Here is an 18,808-nt window from a genome sequence, read left to right as displayed (position 1 = left end):
GAGACAAAGAGCAGGAGGGAGGGAGGAAGGGAGGGAGCGAGAGGGGGCGGAGGCGGCAGGACGGGAGGGAGGCGGAGGCCCCGCGCGGTGGTCGGGCAAGGGGATTCCGAGTTGCAGCTACTCGTGGGGCCTCGGAAGTCCGGCGGGGAGGGAGGGGGGGGGCGGGTGGGAGAGCGGCCCCGCCTCTAGACCCACGGGGCTTCCGCCTCCTCGGCGAGGTCTGTGAGGGCTCCCGATTCATCCATTCAACCGACGTCCACCGAGCAACTTTGGGCGCCAAGGCCTGAGCGCACCGAGGGGAACGGAACCACCAGGGCCCCGGCCCGTCGGGGCTCGCGGCGTTGTCAGGGGGACAGACGAGCCCGGGTGCCGTGAGCCTCGGTTCATAGAGGACACTTCAGCGCCACGAGTGCGCACTGGAGGACGCAGGCCAGGCCTGGGGGTGGGTGAGGGTGGAGGTGGTGGCGATCCGGCAGGCTTCCAGGTGGAGGTGTTGTGTTGGCTACCCCTGCCAGGCAGCACAGGGTAGGAGTGCTAGTGGGGTTGGGGGGTGGCAGGCTAAAAAAGGAAGAGGAGTGAGGCTGCAAAGGTGCAGAGGGAGTGCTTGCAGTTTAAACGGGGAGCCATGGGAGGGGGGGGGCAGTAACAGAGGAATGAGGGGCTCAGATTTGCCTTTTAGGAAGCACCCTTTGGCTCCCCTGTGCAGAGTGGATTGGAGAAGCCAGCTGGAGGCAGGGAGAGCCCTGGTGAGGCCGAGAGGTGAGGGCAGGAGGCCTGAAGATCACAGGTCAAGCTGAGAACTGTTCGGCATAGAGAATGAAAGAAATTGGCCAGATTTGGGGGACCACTGGCCACTGAAGGAGAAGGAGGCTTGGGTGAGGTTCGAGTCCTGGAGTCGGGGGTGGGGGGTGGGGGCAGGGATGAGATCACACTTGGAGCAGTGAGCTGGAGTTGGTGGCAGGCCAGCCCCCGGGGGGAAATAGTGTAATAGTCAACAACTAGCTACCATACTGTGATGGCGTAGGAGCCGGGCGCTGTACTAAGCACGTTTTTCCCTGATAGTTAATGTCACCCTTACAATAAACCCATGAGGTAGTTGTTTCTATTACCCCCGTTTTAAGAGGGGGGAAACAGAGACTTTGAAGAATGAAAGTGGCTTCTTCCAGAGCAAACAGGGGGTCCGGAGCTCAAGGGGGAACTGTGCAGCCTGTAGAGATAGAGTTCTCCAATGGCCGGCTGGAGTATCTGTAGTCACAGGTCTCTGAGGGGCTGTGGGAAATGGCATGTTGAGCCCGGATGGCCTGAGGGTTGTGGGTGAGGACAGAATTAATAAGCCTTAAGGCTGAAGTTGTCCTAGGAAATCTGTGGGCATTTTAGGGATCTCTGGGTCTGTCTTTGGAATCTGCTAGCAGGCATGGAGTGCTGGCTAGACTGTGGGGAGCGGAGGAGGGGGCCAGGGACTCTGGGTGACACCCTACAGGGCTGAGTCTGGGATCTTTCAAGAGGACATGATTTTCAGGCATCTGGTGAGGTCTGGGTGATAGGGTGGAGCGAGGGGCTGATGACATAGGCCCTGTAGGGAGTGGGGACATCATGGGTGTGGAACACCAGTGTTGAGGGGTGCAGGTTGTGTGGGAGAGGGTGTCTGCTAGGCCATAGGACCTGGAAGGAGCCCTGTTTCTAGTGATGCCTAAGCTTCTGGAAGTTCAGAAAACGCCCTTCGTTTGATTGCCCTCCACTATGGCAAGTGCCGGGGTTGTGGCATCCTGCTCAAGCAGGCGATAGAGCAGGGCCGTGGTAACAAGCCTCACATAGGCCTGCCCATAGCCACTTGACATAGCCCCAAACATGGACAGACGTCATGGTCATGTCACACCTTAGGGCTGGGAGACTCAAAGCAAAGCCACACATAACACCCCCAGCCATACGACACACTCAAGGCTTAGACATGGGGAACCACTTGGCCCACCTTTTGGAACATGCAGCGTGCAGGACCCTCACACAATGCACAGGACAGATGGGGGCACCGGGAGCCCACCATATACACGTAGCCCCAGTCAGACCAGCAGAAGGTGTCACAACCCCATGTCTGCCTTCCCACCCGTGTTGGTCCGGCCACTTCACTTCTTGGGATTTCTTGGCTAGGTTCCCTGAGCAGGGCCTCAGTGACCTCTATCTCTGGAGCCATGACCTGTGGCCTTGTGGTCTGGTGGTCTCTGATCTTGGGATTTGGTTGGGCACCTGGAGCTTTCTTCCCAGAAGTATTCTAAGGATCCTTCAAGGATGATCCACCCGGAGAAGACGACTTGAGAGGCATGGTCACCATCCCTAGGTTTCTAAGTACCCTCCAGGTGGGTGGCAGGCTGGATGGGTGCCAGAATTTGGCTTGACATGAGACTTGTGTGACAAAACCCTCCGCAAGGGAGTGCCTGCCTCAGGTGCTGACTGCCACCAGGGGTTCTGGTAGAGGTCAGTCATCTTGGGTGTTGTCAGGGACCCATCAAAGTGACCTTAAAGGGCCCTGATGTTGGGACTTCATTCCTTCAGGCAAAGGGGAACATGAGAATCCCCTTGGGGGCCAGGCCACTGAGCACAAGTGCCTCGTGCTTCTGTTCTCTCACATATACACGCACCAGCGCCCACAGCAAGGCTAAGGCTGGTGTTGGGGACTGCCCCAGCCTTGGCCCTACTCCCCCCTGCTCTCTCCACTCTCTGGGACTTCACCAAATCTCGTCCTGGAACCCTGGTATCTGGACTGCCAGACCCATTCTATAGCAATCAGACACGCTGGCACAGAGCTGGGGGCTAGAACGACTTAAGTTTTCTAGCACCGGGGGGGACAAAACTGCTCTGCCATGTCCCCTCCCACCTCTAGGAAACCTTTGATCCTTCAGGTACCTCAGGTAAGGTGCCTTGTGAGAGTAGGGACTGGGTATCCCCAGCAGGTTAGACTTCTCAGGGGAGGGACCTGCGGCTCCCCTGACCATATCGTATCTAACCCATTCTCTGAACTCAGGCGGCTCCTAAAAAGAGGAAATGCAATAGGCCTAAGGAACTCTCTGGAAACCCCAGGCCTGACCAGGAGAAATGGGTAAAAATGTATGGGTGCTGATGGAGGAAATGGTGACAAGGAATTTGCTGGAAGCGGGAATAGATGGGATCTCTGTAGAAAGAGCCTCACGGTCAGAGGCAGCACGGGTAGGAGGGGACCACGGGGCACAGACCGACAACCCTGCCCCTCCCCCACGAAACAAGATACCAGTCAGCGAGGCTCTGGGGGCTGCTTTTATGGGGGCGACTTGACAGAGGGCATGGTCCGTACAAAACCGGGAACAATACATACATATATATATTATATACAGAGACGCAGTCCTGCGGGGGGGCGGGGCGGGGGCGGTGCCGGTTGGAGAAACCGGAAGCGCCCCGCGGCCCCGCCCACTCCATCTGCCGGGGCGAAGGAGAAGTGCGTAGGTCTGGGCACTGAGACAGCCAGCTCTTTCAGGGGGTAGGGGCACGTCTTGGGGGCAAGGGGTCGGGGGTGGGGGGCGAGAAATACTGATCGATGGCGTGGTCTATTTACAGGGGTCGAGAAGCCCAAACGGATGTGATGGGGGTTGTCTGTTTTTAAAAAATGAACAAAAATCCAGTCTGGGGCAGGGGCACGAGGAAGAGGCAGAATGAGAGGGGGATCCTGAAAAGAGGAGGGGACCTGGGGGTGGGGGTGGGGGTGGGTCTCACCTCCCTTGGTCCAATCCCCAATTTGGGGTTAGAGTGGGGAAACGGAGTGGATTTCACTTAGAAAGCAGGCTGCCAGCCGGGCAGCCCTGGTCTCCAAAAAGATGAGTAGTAGTAAAATTTTGCCCTCCGGTCAAACCATTGGAAAACTGTGGGCGTGGGTGGAGCGAGGCGGAATTTGCGATGTTAGTACAAGGCTTCCAGGTGTGGCCCTGGGCAGGGCAGGGCCTGGCTCTTCCGGTGGGTGGGTGGGAAATGTTCGCCTTGCCTAAGCTGCAGCCAGGCCCCCCAAGCTGACCTCTCCTCCCTGGTATTCCCAGGCTCGGCCAGGAAACTCGGAGCCCAGAGAGGCCACAGAACAGTTCCAGGAGGAGGTTATGGCTATTTGGCACCTGGGGGTCGGGAGGCACAAGGAAAAATTGAGGGCTGCTGCCCCAGGGAAGGGGGAGCTGGGGACCAGGTGTCCTGGACTCTCCCCTTTTCCCGAAGGATGCATGAGAAATCAGTGCAGGGCCAGTCCCAGCCTCCAGGCTCCAGGGTGGACTCTGTCCCTCCTGGGAGGAGGGACCAGCATGGGAGGAGGAGGCGTGGAGGCAACCCCTCCCAGCAGGAGGGTCAGAATGCAACAGAGACAGCACAATGATGGGGGATGGGGAAAGGGGCCAAGAAGGTAGAATCTCAAGTCAAGAGGCCCAGGGGCCACGTAGGAGCCCCGTGGGCAGGGAGCAGCCTCCAGGTGGTGAGATGCTGGGAGAGCCCCCAGCCCCATTCCAGTCCAGAGACAAAGGCTGGAGGTTGTAAAGTCTGGCAGTATGGTCTGCAGGTCCTTGTGTCCATCCACCACCCAGGCCAAACCCTCGGCATCCCTGGGCCTCCGTGCCTCAGCCCCGCAGGGCGAGCAAGAGGCCGTTCTTCCAGCCACCTCTGTCTGCCCAGGCCCTCTGGTCCCTGAAGCTGGGGGAGGTGGGGCGGAGGGTGGGGGAGTCGGGGCACCTGTCCCCAGGCTGGTAGGGGGCGGGGTGAAGTATTGAGGACAGGGGAGGGAGGACAATGGGAGGGGATTAATTATTGTCCCGTCAAGGAGTGATTCCTGTTAAGTAGAGTTGGAATTCCTCAGTGATTGCAGGTTTCCTTCCAGTTCTGAGATCTGGCAAACAAAAGGGAGAGGGGTCAGGCCTGATACCAGGCACAGGCCCTGCCCCTCTGCCCACCCTGGTGGTGGCAGGACCCCGAGCCAGCAACACGACTCTCTCTGTCTCCCTCCAGGATCCACAGGGAGCCTGAGAGGAGGGGTCTACCTGCTGTCCCCTCCCCCAGCGCACCCCTGGGCCTACCTTGTCCAGGAGCTTGTCCATTTCCTCCTTCCTAGCCAGCTCTGACTCTTCCAGAACCCGGCGCTGTGCGGTCTCCTTTTTCAGGAACTCGATCTCCCTAGGGGTCAGCAGGGGGCAGCCCATGGGTGAGGGTGTGTGGTCTGACTGCCATCCAAGGAGTCTCAGGGCCCTCAGCCCTGTCCTTAGCCCCACCTGAGCAGCTCTCTCTCTCTCTCTCTCTCTCTCTCCCCCTGTTCTTAGGTGGGGAGGCCCCAGGTCTTTCCAAAGCTTCTGGGGCCTGTGCTGGCCCCGGTGGCCAGTCATCCTGGGCTCAGGCACCCTCACCAGGGCGCCCTCCAACTTCTGTGCTCTCTGCCTCTCTACTCAGGTGGCGGTGGGGAGGTTGTACCACCAGAGGCCTCTCTCGGTCCACCCTGGGCCAGGACCCGCCCCCCACCCCCACCCCCTGCTCCTAGTGCCCCGGCCACGTACTTCTGCTGGTAGTCTTTGATGAGGCGTTTGGCCTTGCTGTACTTGCGCTCCAGGGCCTGGTACTGGGCCTGGGTCTCCCGCAGGTGCTCGTCCACAGCCTGGCACAGGCTCTGGGCCTCCCCCCAGTAGCCCTCCAGCTTCTCCATGCGCTCCTTGTTCTCCTCCACGCTCTGCTCCAGCTGGGCCTTCTCCACCCGCCACCGCCCCTTCTCCTGCTCCAGGCTCTGTAGCTGAGGAAGGAGCAGCCATGGATTGGTGCGGGCCAGAGGCAGCCGAGGAGCGCCCCCATCCTGGCCCCGGGGCCAGTCTCTGGAGGACGCCTGCAGGTGTGGAGCCCACTGCCCCCCCACTAGTAACTCTCCTTGGCTGAGCCTGAGAACCAGAGCCCGGAGTGGGGAGAGGCGGGAGCTCAGCCTCAGAGCCCCCAGCCAGGGCCCCTGCGCCGTGCACGCGCCTCGCGGGCCAGAGGCCCGGGTCAGTCGCTGACCAGCTCTGTGACCTGCGGCAAGGCAACTTCTGTCTTAAGCCTCCGGCCTCCCATCTGTGAAATGGGACTGCTTCCTGCCTTGCCAAGCTCACAGGGCCACAGGAAGAGGGTAGGTGTAAAAGAGCAGGGCCGGTGAGGGTCGCCATCGCCCTCTGTCCCCTCTGGCCCTGCTGACCAGTCCCTGCTTCGGTGGCTTCCTGAACAATCCCGGCTCCTCTGCCACCTTGTCTCCCGCTTCTCACGGTCACCCCACCCGCACAAATCTAGTCCTCCTTTCCGCGGTCTCACTGCCACGCCAGCGCTCAGCCTCAAGCCCCTGCCTCCCCCTCCAGCCTTGCTGGTGGCAAACGCCACCTGCTGTCCGTACCCCAGCCGCATGGGCCTTCTTGGAGATCCTCAGACTTGCCACGTTCCCTCTTGCCACAGGGCCCTCGCCCGTGCCGTTCCCTCTGCCTAGAATGCCCCCCCCCACCTCCTCTCCCTCTTGCCCCATTATCTCCCCCTAGCTTACTCGTTGGCTCTCTGCTCAGTGTGTCACTTCCCCACAGAAGTCTCCTGTGATTCCCTCCAACAGCTCTGCCCCCCGCACCCACCCGCCCCTACACACACTCGGGCTGGATCAGGTTCCCCTGCTCTAGGTGCTCGGCACCCCTGTACTCTCCTCCTACAGAGCCCCGTGTCAGTTGGTAAGGACACAGACGTCACTGTGCACAAGGGCAGGCATCAAATCTGCTTCTGCCCACCACGGGGACCGGAACAGTGCTGGGCACTTAGAAGGTGCCTTATAGGCTTTTACAGATTGAAAGCACGAACAGACCTTTGACTCGCTTTCATGCTCTGCATGGGGTGTGGCCCATCATCTCCACCTCAGAGATGCAGCCCCAACCCGTCCTTCCTATCCATACCCTCTGCCGGCACTCTGGGCAGCCCTGGTCACCACGCGCCCAAGGACACCACCAGGGCCTCTAATTGGCTTGCCAGCCTCCAACATCAGCCCCTCTGCGAGAATGCACGCGTCCTGTGACCCTCTTCCCGAGGGAGGGTCGTGCCTCTGTGTCTCGGCAGACGGATGCCGAGGGTGTACCTATGCAGGCTGACGCACCTGCGTATACGGTCACGTGAAGCCCGAGTCCAGTGTCTCGATGTCCACACCGAGTGGGCGTCCCTAGAGATCTCGGTGAGTGACCCCACTCCCCCTGCCATGCTCTTACCTTCCTTTTTAGCTGCTGGATCTCTGCCTCAGTCACAGCGTGCTTGATCTGGAGCTGTGGGGGCAGAGAGGCAGACGCTCAGCTCCGGCTGGAGTTGGCCGTGCTGTTGGGAGGGATAATGGCCTGCCTTTGCCCGCCACCAGCCCAGGGACCGCTCCTCCCCTCCTCTTCCCACCTCCTTGAACTTGTGCACCAGCTTCTCGGGCTCCATGTCCACGGGGGACAAGGCGTCCTCGTTTTCCGCCAGCTCGAACACCTCGATGGCCATCTCGCCCCCTGGGAACGTGGGGCTGAGCTCCTCATCCTCGTCGGTGGCATATTCTCCTGTCTGCGAAGGGAGAGAGGCGACTGCACATCCTGTCCACCCCGGCCTCCCTCAGCCCTGATGAGCGGGGCTTAGACTGGCAACGGTCTGCCCAAGTCAGACTGGGGGGCTACCCGGGGATGTGGTTCATGCCTCCCCCATCAGACCGGGGCTACGCCAGTGGGCGTGGTTTGCGTCTGCCCCCAGCAGCCTGGGGAGTCCCCTGAAGGCCCAGGTAGTTCCCCTGTAAGACTGGGAGCCCTGAAGAAACAGCCTGTGCTTTTCCCTTCACTCCACAGGTCCCCTGGGGTCTGGAGCCCCGTCTCCTTCCTTAGATTAGGTCCCCTGAGGGTAGAGGCTATGTATGCCTTCCCCTTAGAGTAGGGACTCTTTGAAGGAACTGTGTTTTCCTTGTAGGAGCAGGAAGGGTCTCTGAAGACAGAAAGTGTGACCCCTTCCAGAAGACTAAGTGTTCTTTGAAGGAAGGGTCTGCGTGTCCTCCCTCAGTCTGGGGACTCCCCCGGGATAGGGACTGGTGTGCGCCCGCCTTCTTCACAAGGCCTGGGAAAGCAGGGACAGAGGATGGTTGTAATGCTCCATCCAGCCACCAGGGGGCGATGATGCCACCGGCCGGGCCGGCAGTCCCTACCTCCTCGTCGTCCTCCCCGTACTGGGCGTATCTCTGCTCCATCATCTCCCGCTGCCATCGCTCCTGTTCCAGGGTCTGCTGAATTAGCTGGGCCACCTCACTCTGCTCGCCTGGCCGCTCCCGGCCAATCATAAATCTGCAGGGGCACTAGCGTCATGCCTTCGCCTCTGTCTTCGACTGGGTGATGCCACCATCCTCCCCGCTGGCGCACCACCTCCGCCCCCCGGACCCTCCCAAGGGAGGTGAAATGAGAGGGTTGAGTCCAGAGGCCGTGGAGTGTTAATAATGAATGGGGGAGCTGGGGGCCCTTCTTGGGTTTCCTTCCCCAGAGAGGCAGAAGGCCCGCTAACCCTCGCGGCCAGTTTGGGGGGAGGGGTGATGTCAGCCAAACCCCCTGCTGGGCTGCAGGGGACAGGAGCTCAGAAGCCGCCTGGGCAGGGGGCTCTTCCTCCACCACCGGGGGAGAAATCGGGGCCCTGACCCATCCCAGCAGCCGGCTTCCCCACTCCGCTGCCCTGGGGCTGTGGGGGTGTGCCTTGTGTGAGCTCCAAGCCCCCAAGCTTCAGGAAGGGGCGGGACGATGGTGAGTGGAGATTGGGATGGAGAGGAAGTAGTGGAACTTCCAGGCACCAGCCCCTCCTCTCCCTGGCCACCCACATCCTGTTTCTGTCCACCACCCTTTCCTGGGGGCAGTGCCCCTCTTGGAGGGGGCAGGGAGTGGTCCCCGAATATTATGCCAGAGAGGGACGCAAGGAGCTCCTAGCCCAACTCCCTTCACGGACAGGCCCGGGGAGGAGAGTCGGCCAGGATTACACAGTGGGTGAGAGAGAAGGATGGGGTAGGTGCCCGGTGGGGGAGACTCCAATTTGGATGGCATTCTCCCTGCACATCTTGGTTCTTTGGTGAGTTAGTCATGGACACGCAGGGGAAGAATAAGTCCAAGAGGCCAGTTTGGAGGTGCAGCGGGCCATGGGCCTTGAAGCCTGTGCTGGTGGCCAGCAGTACTCAGGGGCTTGGGAGAGGACGGCAGGCGTAGGGTAGGGATATGGGCACAGCAATTCCTTTGGGGAGGGAGGCCATGAAAGCTCCTCTGTGTGGTGAGCCGCCCAGTGGCTCGGTCGGTCGGTTAATCATCTGACTCTTGGAGTCGGCTCAGGTCACGATCTCAGGGTCCGTGAGTTCGAGCCCTACGTCGGGCTCTGCACGGACAGGGCAGAGCCTGCTTGGGATTCTTTCTCTCTGTCCCTCCCCCGCTTGCTCTCTCGCTCTCAAAATAAATAAAAATAAACTTTAATTAAAAAAAAAAAAAATAAGGCGGGCTGCCCAGAACCTTATCTGGGTACGGCCAGGTGGGCTGAGTGCCGGGATGAGGGCCAAACCTCCCGTCCGCTCCCACCCCCACCCCCCCACCCAGCCCCCCCCTGCTCCGGGCCCTTACCGCACTCGACCCTTGGTGTTCCGGAGCACGGAGGCTGCAAAGCTCTGGGTCACTCCCACCAGACTCGTGCCATCCACCTCCACAAGGAGATCATTCACTTGGATCCTGGGAGAGGCCACACTGGTCAGCGGGGGTCACCGGGGAACCGGAGCTGAGGTAGAGGTGGTCCCCCTCCCATCCGAAACTCGAGGCTCAGTCCCCGCTGGGCCCTGGTACTTTGCCTACTTGCATAAAACGCATGAGGCCAGAGCATCCCGTATCGCCCAGACTCACCAGCGGGCAGGGAGACCCGGGCAGGCAGGACCAGGAGTGGTGGCAGGCGCACGTCCTGCGATAATCACACCCCTGTCCCTCCTCCGTCACACCCGACAGAGCGGGTATAGAGCATCCAGAGTTCATTACCACCACGGACGCCGGCGGGGGCCCGAAGCACAGGTGACACACGGTCCGCTTCTAAGTCCACGTCTACAGACCCGGGTCTGCCGAGTGGCTCCCAAATGCCCGGGACCCACCTAGCGGAGCAAACTGCGGCGCTCACGTGCTGGCCCGTAGGCTCATGGCACCCTCATACGGGGACACAGCCCCCACCACGTTCTCGGTGTGGCACGAGGGGCCCTGCTTCTCGGCACAAGGAGAGAGACGGGGGTGTCCGGCCCAGCCTGCCGAGGGGGACGAAGGGACTGGCGGGACCCTTGGCCACCTCCTTCCTCCACTCCCACCTCCCTGCAAGCTCCAGGCCTTCTCCCCGGCCTCCTATGCGGAAATGGAGGAAATGGCCTATTGTGAAGAGCTCACCCCCGCACGCCCCACGTGTGGCCACACTCAACATGGGCACACACTTCCCACACCACCAACGGAGGACCACAGGGAAGGCTCTGGAAATTCAAATGAGGGGGTAAGGGAAAGGGCGGAGACCGTCACCTTCCTTTTGTCTGCCCCCCGAGCCCCCAGGGCCACAGCAGGCAGCAGCACCCTGAGTGAGGCAACCCAAGCTCCAGCAACATGACCTCAAGTCACCCGGCCCTCACAGGGACACCCATTCACCTCTGTCACACTGAAGGGGCCCGGGTTGGGAGGTACCACCACAAGGCACCCCTGATTATCGACCTCCAACTTCCGACAACCCCGGGGACGCCCTAAAGCCCGTCCCACCTCCCCCCTGCGATACACACACACAGTGGAGGGGCCCACAGTGGGGTCACTGGGCTGCCTGGGGCTCCAGGAGGCCCTCCCTGAACCTTCTGACCCCTCCAGCCTCAGACGCCAAGCAGAGCGCCCATGCGCACACATGCACACGCACGCACACAAGGAGCGTCTCCCCTCCAGGCACGGCCCACCAGTCTTTCTAGCCACACCACGCACCTGGATCCCCCTTGCTTGCTATGCTCCCGCCACACCCGCCTGCTTTCAGTCCCCTTCCTGGAACCTGCTGCACATTCTACTCCCTCAGCCTGGCTAACTCCTGCTCATCCTTCAGGTCTCAGCTCCAACATCGCTTCCTCCAGGAAGCCTTCCCTGCGAGCCAGAGAGAACACGTCCTCCTTTTGATGCCTTCGTGGCACCCCTGTGCTACTTTTCCCGTGGTTTCTGTGCGTCCACTTGGATGCCCGTCTGCCTCAACATACCACATGCTTCTTGAGGGCAAGGCCCTCATCACTGACTCCTCAGGGCTGGCTCCAGCCCCGCCCACAGAGCCAGAGACTCGGTATTTGCTAAGTGAAAATCAAAAAGCTCAGAGGTCTCCGCCAGGAACACAACCTCCACGCCTGTGCTCTCCCTACCGCAGCCCAACACACACCGAAAGCCAGGACGTGCGATGCCTCCGTGCAGCCCCCCTCCAAAGAATGTGAGTGCCTTGAGGGCAGGGGTCCCATCAGTTGTGTTTGGCGCTGTACCCCCTGGACCAGCATCTAGCACAGTAAGGCTCCAGGAATACCTGAGCCCCACACAGACAGTGGCCCGCCCCGCGGCTGGCAGCCAGTGGGGGAGGGGGAGGTGGTACCTGCCGTCCCGATGGGCTGCACCACCCTCGGTCACGGTCTTCACGAAGATGCCCAGCTTCTCCAGGCCCATGTCCGCCCCGGCCCCCATACCGATGATGCTGATGCCCAGGCCCTCAGAGTCTGTGGAGCAAAAAGTCGTGAGAGGCTGGTGTTGGGAGGTGGGGGTGGGGTGAGGCGTTCCAGCCAGGGCTTGCAGGGGGACAGAGAGAGAGACGTCCCCCCCACCCCAGTCTCCAACCTCACCCCAGGGCACGGCCCGACCTCGAGCAGCAGGCCCCGCACTCAGGGGATGTCCGCAACTGGGGAAGGGACACCGTTCTCTCCCCTCTCTTTGTCAAGCCAACCGGGAGGCTCGTGGGTCACTCCCTGCTCTGTGCTCTCCACCCCCAAGAACCACTGGGCAGCAGGGCAGGCCGAGGGTGGCCCGGGGGGTGGGCCAGAGACGACTCTGCACGCAGATGAGGGGTGCAGAGGGACGGGATGGCGTTTCCCGCTTTAGTCGCCGCAGCTGCCCCCCCTCCTGTCTCACGGGCCTCTGACATCCAAACTCTTATCTTCCCCCACAAACAGGCTCTTCCCGTCTGCCACTCCCTCCTGGGGCCTGGGAGTCACCTGGATTCCTCCCTCCCCCCTCACGGGCTGCGCCCCGGCCAAATAACCTCCAGATCCTGCAGATTCTGCCTCGCAAGGATCTCTCCAGGGCGCCCACTTCCCACACAGCCATCGTCTGGTCCACACCACTGTGGTCTCTCCCCATCCACTTACGACCCTTCTCCCCACAGCACAGCCTGCGGTGGTCTTTCTAAAATACCTTTCCCATGCCCTGCCACGGTTTCCCGGTCCATCCACGGGGACCACCTGTCCTCCACGTGGTCTACGAGGCCCCACATACCCCCTTGCCCTCGTGATCAAAATCTAGCCGAGTCTCTCTTTTCTCTTTCCCGCAAGCTCTCCTGAGTTCCACCCCCCCCCCCCACCTCCACCTTCAGAGCTCAATGCAAGCATTCCTTCCTCGGGGACCCCACTGACCTGAGTCTACATGCTGTTACGGCGGCCCCTCCCATCCCTGCCCGGCACCCATGACAGCCTGTGAGGACACAGTTGGCTGGGAGTGTCCCATCAGTGCCGGCCTCCCATCAGCGTGAGGCCCACACAGAACCCAGAGCCCAGCCCCCAGCGCGTCCCCCCCCCCGGGGACCTGGCAGCTGGGCTGAGTGAGCACAGAGTGGGGCAGGACAGGGTCGGTGGTGGGAGCTCCGGCTGCAATGGAGTCCGTGTGGCTGGGGGCGCTGGCAGGGGCGACGCCAAAGTCCCCGAGGAAGCCCCCCCACCCCCGCCCCACGCCAGGGCCCAGGGCAGAGCTGGCGCCAGTGGAGAGACCCCCCACCCCCACCCCGCGGCCGTGTCTCACCCTTCTCCAGCTCCACAGGGAACAGCTCCAGCCTCTCTACCCGCTTCTCTAGCTCGTACTCAGCGGAGGCGGCCATGGGATCCACGTCCTCGTTGCGCCGGTCGTAGTCCTCGTTGGAGTAGGTACTGAACACCTGCAGAGGGGCGGCTCGTCAGAGGGCAAGGGCAGAGCTGGTACGGAGAGGCCGCCAGGGCCGGCTGAGGCCACCCGTTGGCCTGCTCCAGGCCTCCCCCAGCCCCAAGATGACCCCAGCTCGGAAGGAAGGGCCTGCTAGCGCGCGCGAGACAAAGGGACCTTGTCGCCCCATCCACACCGTCACTCTCTCCTGCAGCCCCAGCTGGGCATGAGCAAGGCTGCTGTGGAAGGAAAGGAAGGGCGACCCTGGAGAAACCGTCAGACTCAGGAGGCCAGGAGGCCAGGTCAGAGGTAGACTAACAGACTGGGGCAGAAAGAGACAGAGGAGGACCCAGAGAGCCAGACAAGGGCAGACACAGACGGCAGCGGGGAGAGTCCGGGAGAGTCGAAAGAACAGGCTGAGCAGGAGCAGAGGGGAAGCGGAGGAGGGGAGTAAGAATGGAGAAGATCCGGGAGGCTGCCAGATGGGGAGAGAGGGGGGAGCGGGTGTGAGACGCAGGGAGAGGGGAGGGAGGAGGAGAGAATGGGACAGAGAGGCACCCAGGACCCCAGGCCCCAGCTGACCTGAACTTGAAGTTGAGGCTGGGGTGGGGGAGGGAGGCAGGCAGGATCACCCCAGCCCCATGGAGAAAGGGCAGCACTCTACTTGAGGTGCCCCTCAGGTGACGGGAGGTGGGGAGGATGGGGGGAAGAACGCCAGGCCCACGTGGCCTTGCCTGCATGGCCAGGCCTCAGTTTCCCTCCAGAGAAGCAGCTCTGAGGCGTGCCCCTTATCCCCAGTGCACTAGGAGGCCCAGGCCAGAGGCTCGGGGCCCTGGTGACGGCAAGGAGCCCGGGCAGGCAGCAGCCTCTCTGATGTGGTCCACAGTGAGCCCAGCCTGCAGGGAGGCCCCAAGGCCAGCCCTACCTTGTCGGCCCCTGTACCCTCTGCTGTCTCCTTCCTGTGGCTCTCTGTGAGAAGGAGAATTCCGACCCTCCCCCAGAGAACAGAGAAGCTAGGGCAGGGGCTCTGTGGGAGTGCCTAATTCTGGGTCCAGGCGGGGGTACCCCCAGTAGGAGGTTAATGAGCACCATTTGGGGTACCATGACACGTTCATGCTTCGTTGCCTGCAGCGACAGGTTGGCACCACTTGGAGCTAAGCGGGGGCGAGGAAGGGTGGGAGCAGCTCTATCGGATGGCTGGGCCTGAGGCCTGAGCAGCTGGAGTGGAGCACCGTGTCCCCCGAGGCCCCTGCCGGGGCCCTCTCTCCTCCAGGAGCAGGCCCAGGGGCACCCTGGCGGGCAGTAGACTTGTGTCCCAGCCTTTGTTCGGGCTCGCTCGGTGTCATCCTCCACTCCCCACCGGAGCCTCGCTCCCACGGGGGGGTTTCATAGGATTAGAAGTGCAGCTGGGAGGGGCCTATGTGGTCACTTAACTCACTCCCCTCGATTTCGCTGCATCAGAGAAACTCGAGCTCAGGCCCTTAAAGCTCATCGTCAATTGTGCAGTGGCCCCCTGACATCTGGCCGCTGGCCTCCAAGCCCCCTGGAGGGAGGGGCCACCCAGTCTGCAGACAGAATAAGATGCCAGGTCTGCCGCTAAGGTCACTCGGGTTGGCCAGTGGTCGGGCAGGATGAGACTCCACCCGGTGGGCCCTGGCATGTGGGTCACCTGTGACTTCGTCCCCGCTGCACTCATGCCCCCGGGCCTCGCAAATCGGCTTTGGCCCACTTTTGCACGAGTCCCTTGACCCTCACCCCAGGCCCCAGGCCACCCCTCACATTGCCCACCACGATGTGCCGAGCCTATCAGAAGGCCCAGTCCCCCGCCCCCAACTGACCATGTGGAATCGGGCTCTCTGTCCTCAGCAGAAGCCTCCATAGAGGCAACAACCAGGTCATCGGTAGGACACAAGACCCTCCAATCAGTGTCAATGCAGAATGGGGGCAGGGAAAGGGGAAAAACAGGGACCCACTGCCCAGGGTGGGGAGGAGGAAATCCCCAGCAAGGTCAAAAGTCACACATACCACGGCGGCACCACAGACCACTGGCTCCCACACTCCTGCGAGCGACGGTCACCAGGGAGTCGGGAAACACTGCTCCAAATCATGCGCTATTTTTTACCCAAAAATCAGGGTAAGGTGTCAAATATAGACAGTCAGAGGCCCAGGACTGAAAAACCAAACTCCACCTCTGAAGGGATCAGGCCACTCAGAGAACTGGTTGGGGATGGGAGGGTCCTGACTCCCTCCGTGGTCCCCACCTCCTCCTCGGGTCCCAAGAAACACCATAATCTTCCTTCCAGGCCATCCAGGATCCTGTCGCCCTCAGGAGGGGGAGGGCTGGGAAAGGACACGTAAGGTCGCAGCCCCAGATGGGGGAGGGATGGCGTGGCTGGAGTGGCACCTTTCAGGCCTCCGCTGGGGTGGGAGCGGGGAGGTGGGAGAGGGGCAGCCGTCGATAGGAGGGGTGGGAGGAAACCTGGGCAGCTTCAGTGTCCAAGAGCAGTTATGGAAACTTCAAGCAGACAGATGAGGGTTTGGCAGGGGAGGGGTAAAGGCAGGGTCCAGGCCTAGGAGAGTCCAGGGGCCCGAACACCCCCCTGCAGCAGACCTGGTGCTGGGCACAGCTGAGCCTGGGGTGGTGAGAAAGGGCCATCTAGACTGGATGTGCTAGCCAAGATTGGAGGGTGGCAGGAAGTGGGGGGTGGTGACCTGGGACTCTTAATTCTTCCCAGGGATGTCCCCCTACCCAGACCCCGTCGGCACTGTTCTGAGGAGCTCAGGGCACTGGCACAAGCCGCAAACCAATCACCCAGAGCGATGGTGGGGAAGTGGGGGGGGGGGGACTGAGACCCCCAAAAGGGGCAGCTCCCATCCCTCTTTTAGGGCACCCAGAGAATGTGGCAAGAGCACTGGGAGTTTGCCAAGGCCATGAGAGTCTGTCCTACTGAGCAGCCAAGAGCAAAGGCATGTGGGCAGCTGCCAGGCATCCTGGGGGCTTTCCCAGCCCCACCCCCTCTCTTCGTGCCCAGTCCAAGGCCCAGCCCCCTCATGGGCCAGGCAAGGTGCCTGCTCCCTGTGGAACCCAACACCTCCACCTCCCCAGATGGCCCAGCACCGACCCCAGGAAACAGGGCCCCAGCGCCAGGCCTTTCCCCCACCCCCAGTGACATGGGCCCGGCCCAGCTCACCCTCATAGACCTGCTTCCCTCTTTCACTTCTGCAAACTTGGGGTGGGGGCTACAGACGGGATGAAGGGCTGCGGTCCCCTACACCTTCGTTTTAGGAAGTTCTTGGCTCCTCCCTCCTCTATAGGGGAAAAGTGGGGGTGGGGGTGGGGTGTTTCTAAGCTCCCCCCACCTCTCCCGCCCAGAGTGGAGTAAGGACCGATGTGGGGAGGGTCTCCTGAGGACACACACACAGACGCACACCTCCCCACCACCCAAGTCCCAGCCTCAGGCAGCCTCCGGAGGAAGCGCGTCTGGGAGAGGAAGGGAAAGCAGGTGTCCCAGGATGCGGGTGCGGCGGAGCCTGGGCGAGGTAGCAGGCAGAGGAACCTGAGGGCAGGTCGGGGCAGGCCGCCCTGTCTCAGGCCTGAAAATCGTGCCCCTCTGACAAACAGCTGGAACTCCCCCACGCCCCCCTCAGGGTGGTAACTTCTGGGAAGGGGGCTGGGTGGCAGGGGCTGACTCAGCCTGCCAAACCCGGCTTGGCGAGGCGGGGGCGACGGCGTGCACGTGGCAGGGGCGGCGCGGGGGCGGGAGGGGGGCTCACTTACTTGGATGGGCGCCGTGCTGAAATGGATCTTCCGGCTCGGGGCCGGGTCCTCTTCTTCCGAGAGCCCCGGGATCTCCACGCACCCCGACTCGGGCTCGTAAGGGGGCTCCCCATCCTCCTCGTCTTCTTCGTCGTCCTCCTCCAGGGCACTGCCCCCAGAGTCCTCCCCCAGCCCACTGTAGGCGCTCACGTCCACCAAGTCTGCCTCCGAGAAGTCCTCCTTCTTGGACTCATCCGCCTCCTCGGGGGCCACGTCCGGGGCCCGGCCGTTGCCCACCCCTCTTTCAGGTGCAGCCACGGTCGCCGTGGCCTCCTCCGGGGCCGCCTGGGCCTTCTTCTGCTCCTCGGGCGCGGGGCTGGCTGTGGTTGCCAAGGTGCTGCCATTCTCCAGGGCCGCGTGGACCGTCACCTCCGCCTGAATCACCTCCCCGGGCGCCGCCTCGGCCTCCGACTCCCCGCTCTCCTCCACCTCCACGGGCTTAATCTTGCGCACCTCCCGGGGCTTGGGGGGCGGCCGGGCAGGGGCCACTCGGTGCTGCGGAGGCTGCTGCCCTCCAGGGCCGCGTTCCTTCTCGGCCGGTGCATCCCCCGACGGGGCGGGCGGCGGTGGCGGCGGCGGCTGCTGGAACACCCGGGACCGCTTACTGACCAGCTTCGAGTTGACCTGGGGAACCCCGGCGGCCGCGGCCCTGGGGAGCCCGGGCCCACGGTGGAGGCCGGTCCTCGAGTCGGCCTTCTCGAAAACGGCGCTGAGCTGGCTGACCGTCGGCGACACGGCGTCGGCGTCCAGCTTGTCCAGCGCCTCGGTGCTGCCGTTGAAGCGCACCACGACGTCCAGCTTCCGGTCCTGCAGGCCGGCGCGCTCCTGCCTCAGCAGCCGCCGCGCCACGGCCTCCTTGTCGCCGCCCGCGGCCGCCGGGACGCTCCGTTCGAACAGCTTCCGCGTCTCCTGCAGCCGGGACGGCGGGTGCGGCGGCGGCGCGGGCTGCGCCGAGGGCGCGGGCTTGGAGTCGAAGCGGCTCACGCGCTCCGACACGCTGGTGCCCAGCTTGAGCAGGGCGCTGTGGTCCACGTTCTCGTTCAGGCTGCTGGCCCGCGGCAGCGACAGGCGCACGCCGCGCTCGGGCGCCCGCGGGGCCTCGGTGGGGCCCGCGCCGCCGCCCGCCTCGCCCGGCGGCCCCGCCGTCGTGCCCATCTGCAGGAACATACTTTTGATGCGGTGGACGTTGGAGCCATATTTCTTGTGGTGGGCCGCCTTGGGTGCCTCGTCGGGCCCGGGCGCGTCCGGCGGCTTCAGCGCCTGGATGCCCGCCTCGTAGGCGCTGCGGTGCGGGGAGGCGCTCCGGAGGGGACCCCCGGGCCCCCGCGGCTCCGTCTTCATCATGGTGGGGGGAGACGGGGGCGCATCCCCTCGCTTCCCGCTCCCCCCCTCCAACAGGCGGCTGGCCAAGTCGGGACCACCGCCCCCCTCCCCCCCGAGAAAAGAAACCCCGGAAGGCCTTTTTTAGGCTCCCCCCAAACCAAGCTGCCAAAAACAGTTAACCCCGCTTGAAGAAAAAAAAAAAAAAAGGAAAAAAAAAAATCTCCGAGCGCCCTGTGTGGGTCGCCTCCCCCAATCCAGCTGCCACAGACAGCCAGCCCCTCTTTCAAAGCCCGAGAGAGCGGCCTGCTACGGTCGCCCCCACCCAAATTAGAAAAGCGGCGGCCGGGGCCGGTGGGACCGCGCGCCCTGCCCGCGAAGCAGCGGCGGAGGCGCCGGCTCACATCGTCCGAGGCGGTGTCAGCGGGGCTGGCAGCCCGGGCGTCCCCCACCCGGCCGGGGGCCTCGGCTCTCGGGGGGCCCGGCACCCCGGCGCCCATGGCTGCTCGGC

The 18,808-nt window shown here is 62.8% G+C and overlaps 1 protein-coding gene across 1 annotated transcript; it reads right to left on the bottom strand.

Annotated features, from left to right (window-relative positions):
- Positions 1 to 3,272: 3,272 nt before the first annotated feature.
- On the bottom strand, positions 3,273 to 18,808 carry PPP1R9B (protein phosphatase 1 regulatory subunit 9B). Its single transcript, XM_043585592.1, has 10 exons — positions 16,939 to 18,808; positions 13,044 to 13,176; positions 11,632 to 11,752; positions 9,630 to 9,734; positions 8,192 to 8,327; positions 7,414 to 7,566; positions 7,239 to 7,292; positions 5,541 to 5,770; positions 5,070 to 5,166; positions 3,273 to 4,882 (listed from the first exon to the last, which is right to left on the bottom strand). Exons 1-10 carry the CDS (start codon positions 18,319 to 18,321, stop codon positions 4,829 to 4,831), a joined length of 2,466 nt encoding a protein of 821 aa, XP_043441527.1. The 5' UTR covers positions 18,322 to 18,808; the 3' UTR covers positions 3,273 to 4,828.

Source organism: Prionailurus bengalensis, chromosome E1, assembly GCF_016509475.1.
Source record: "Prionailurus bengalensis isolate Pbe53 chromosome E1, Fcat_Pben_1.1_paternal_pri, whole genome shotgun sequence".
NCBI lineage: Eukaryota > Metazoa > Chordata > Mammalia > Carnivora > Felidae > Prionailurus > Prionailurus bengalensis.
The sequence above is the reverse complement of the archived record's forward strand: the minus strand, read 5'-3'. Positions and strand labels throughout refer to the sequence as shown.

Bases quoted from the DNA above. Each gene is read 5' to 3' on its own strand.
- PPP1R9B (XM_043585592.1), bottom strand. From the start codon at position 18,321: ATGATGAAGACGGAGCCGCGGGGGCCCGGGGGTCCCCTCCGGAGCGCC. The intron at 11,753-13,043 runs GTGAGACACGGC...TTTGCTCCACAG, and splicing joins CCCTGTGGAGCTGGAGAAGG to ACTCTGAGGGCCTGGGCATC. The intron at 5,167-5,540 runs GTACGTGGCCGG...GCTGACCCCTAG, and splicing joins ATCAAAGACTACCAGCAGAA to GGAGATCGAGTTCCTGAAAA.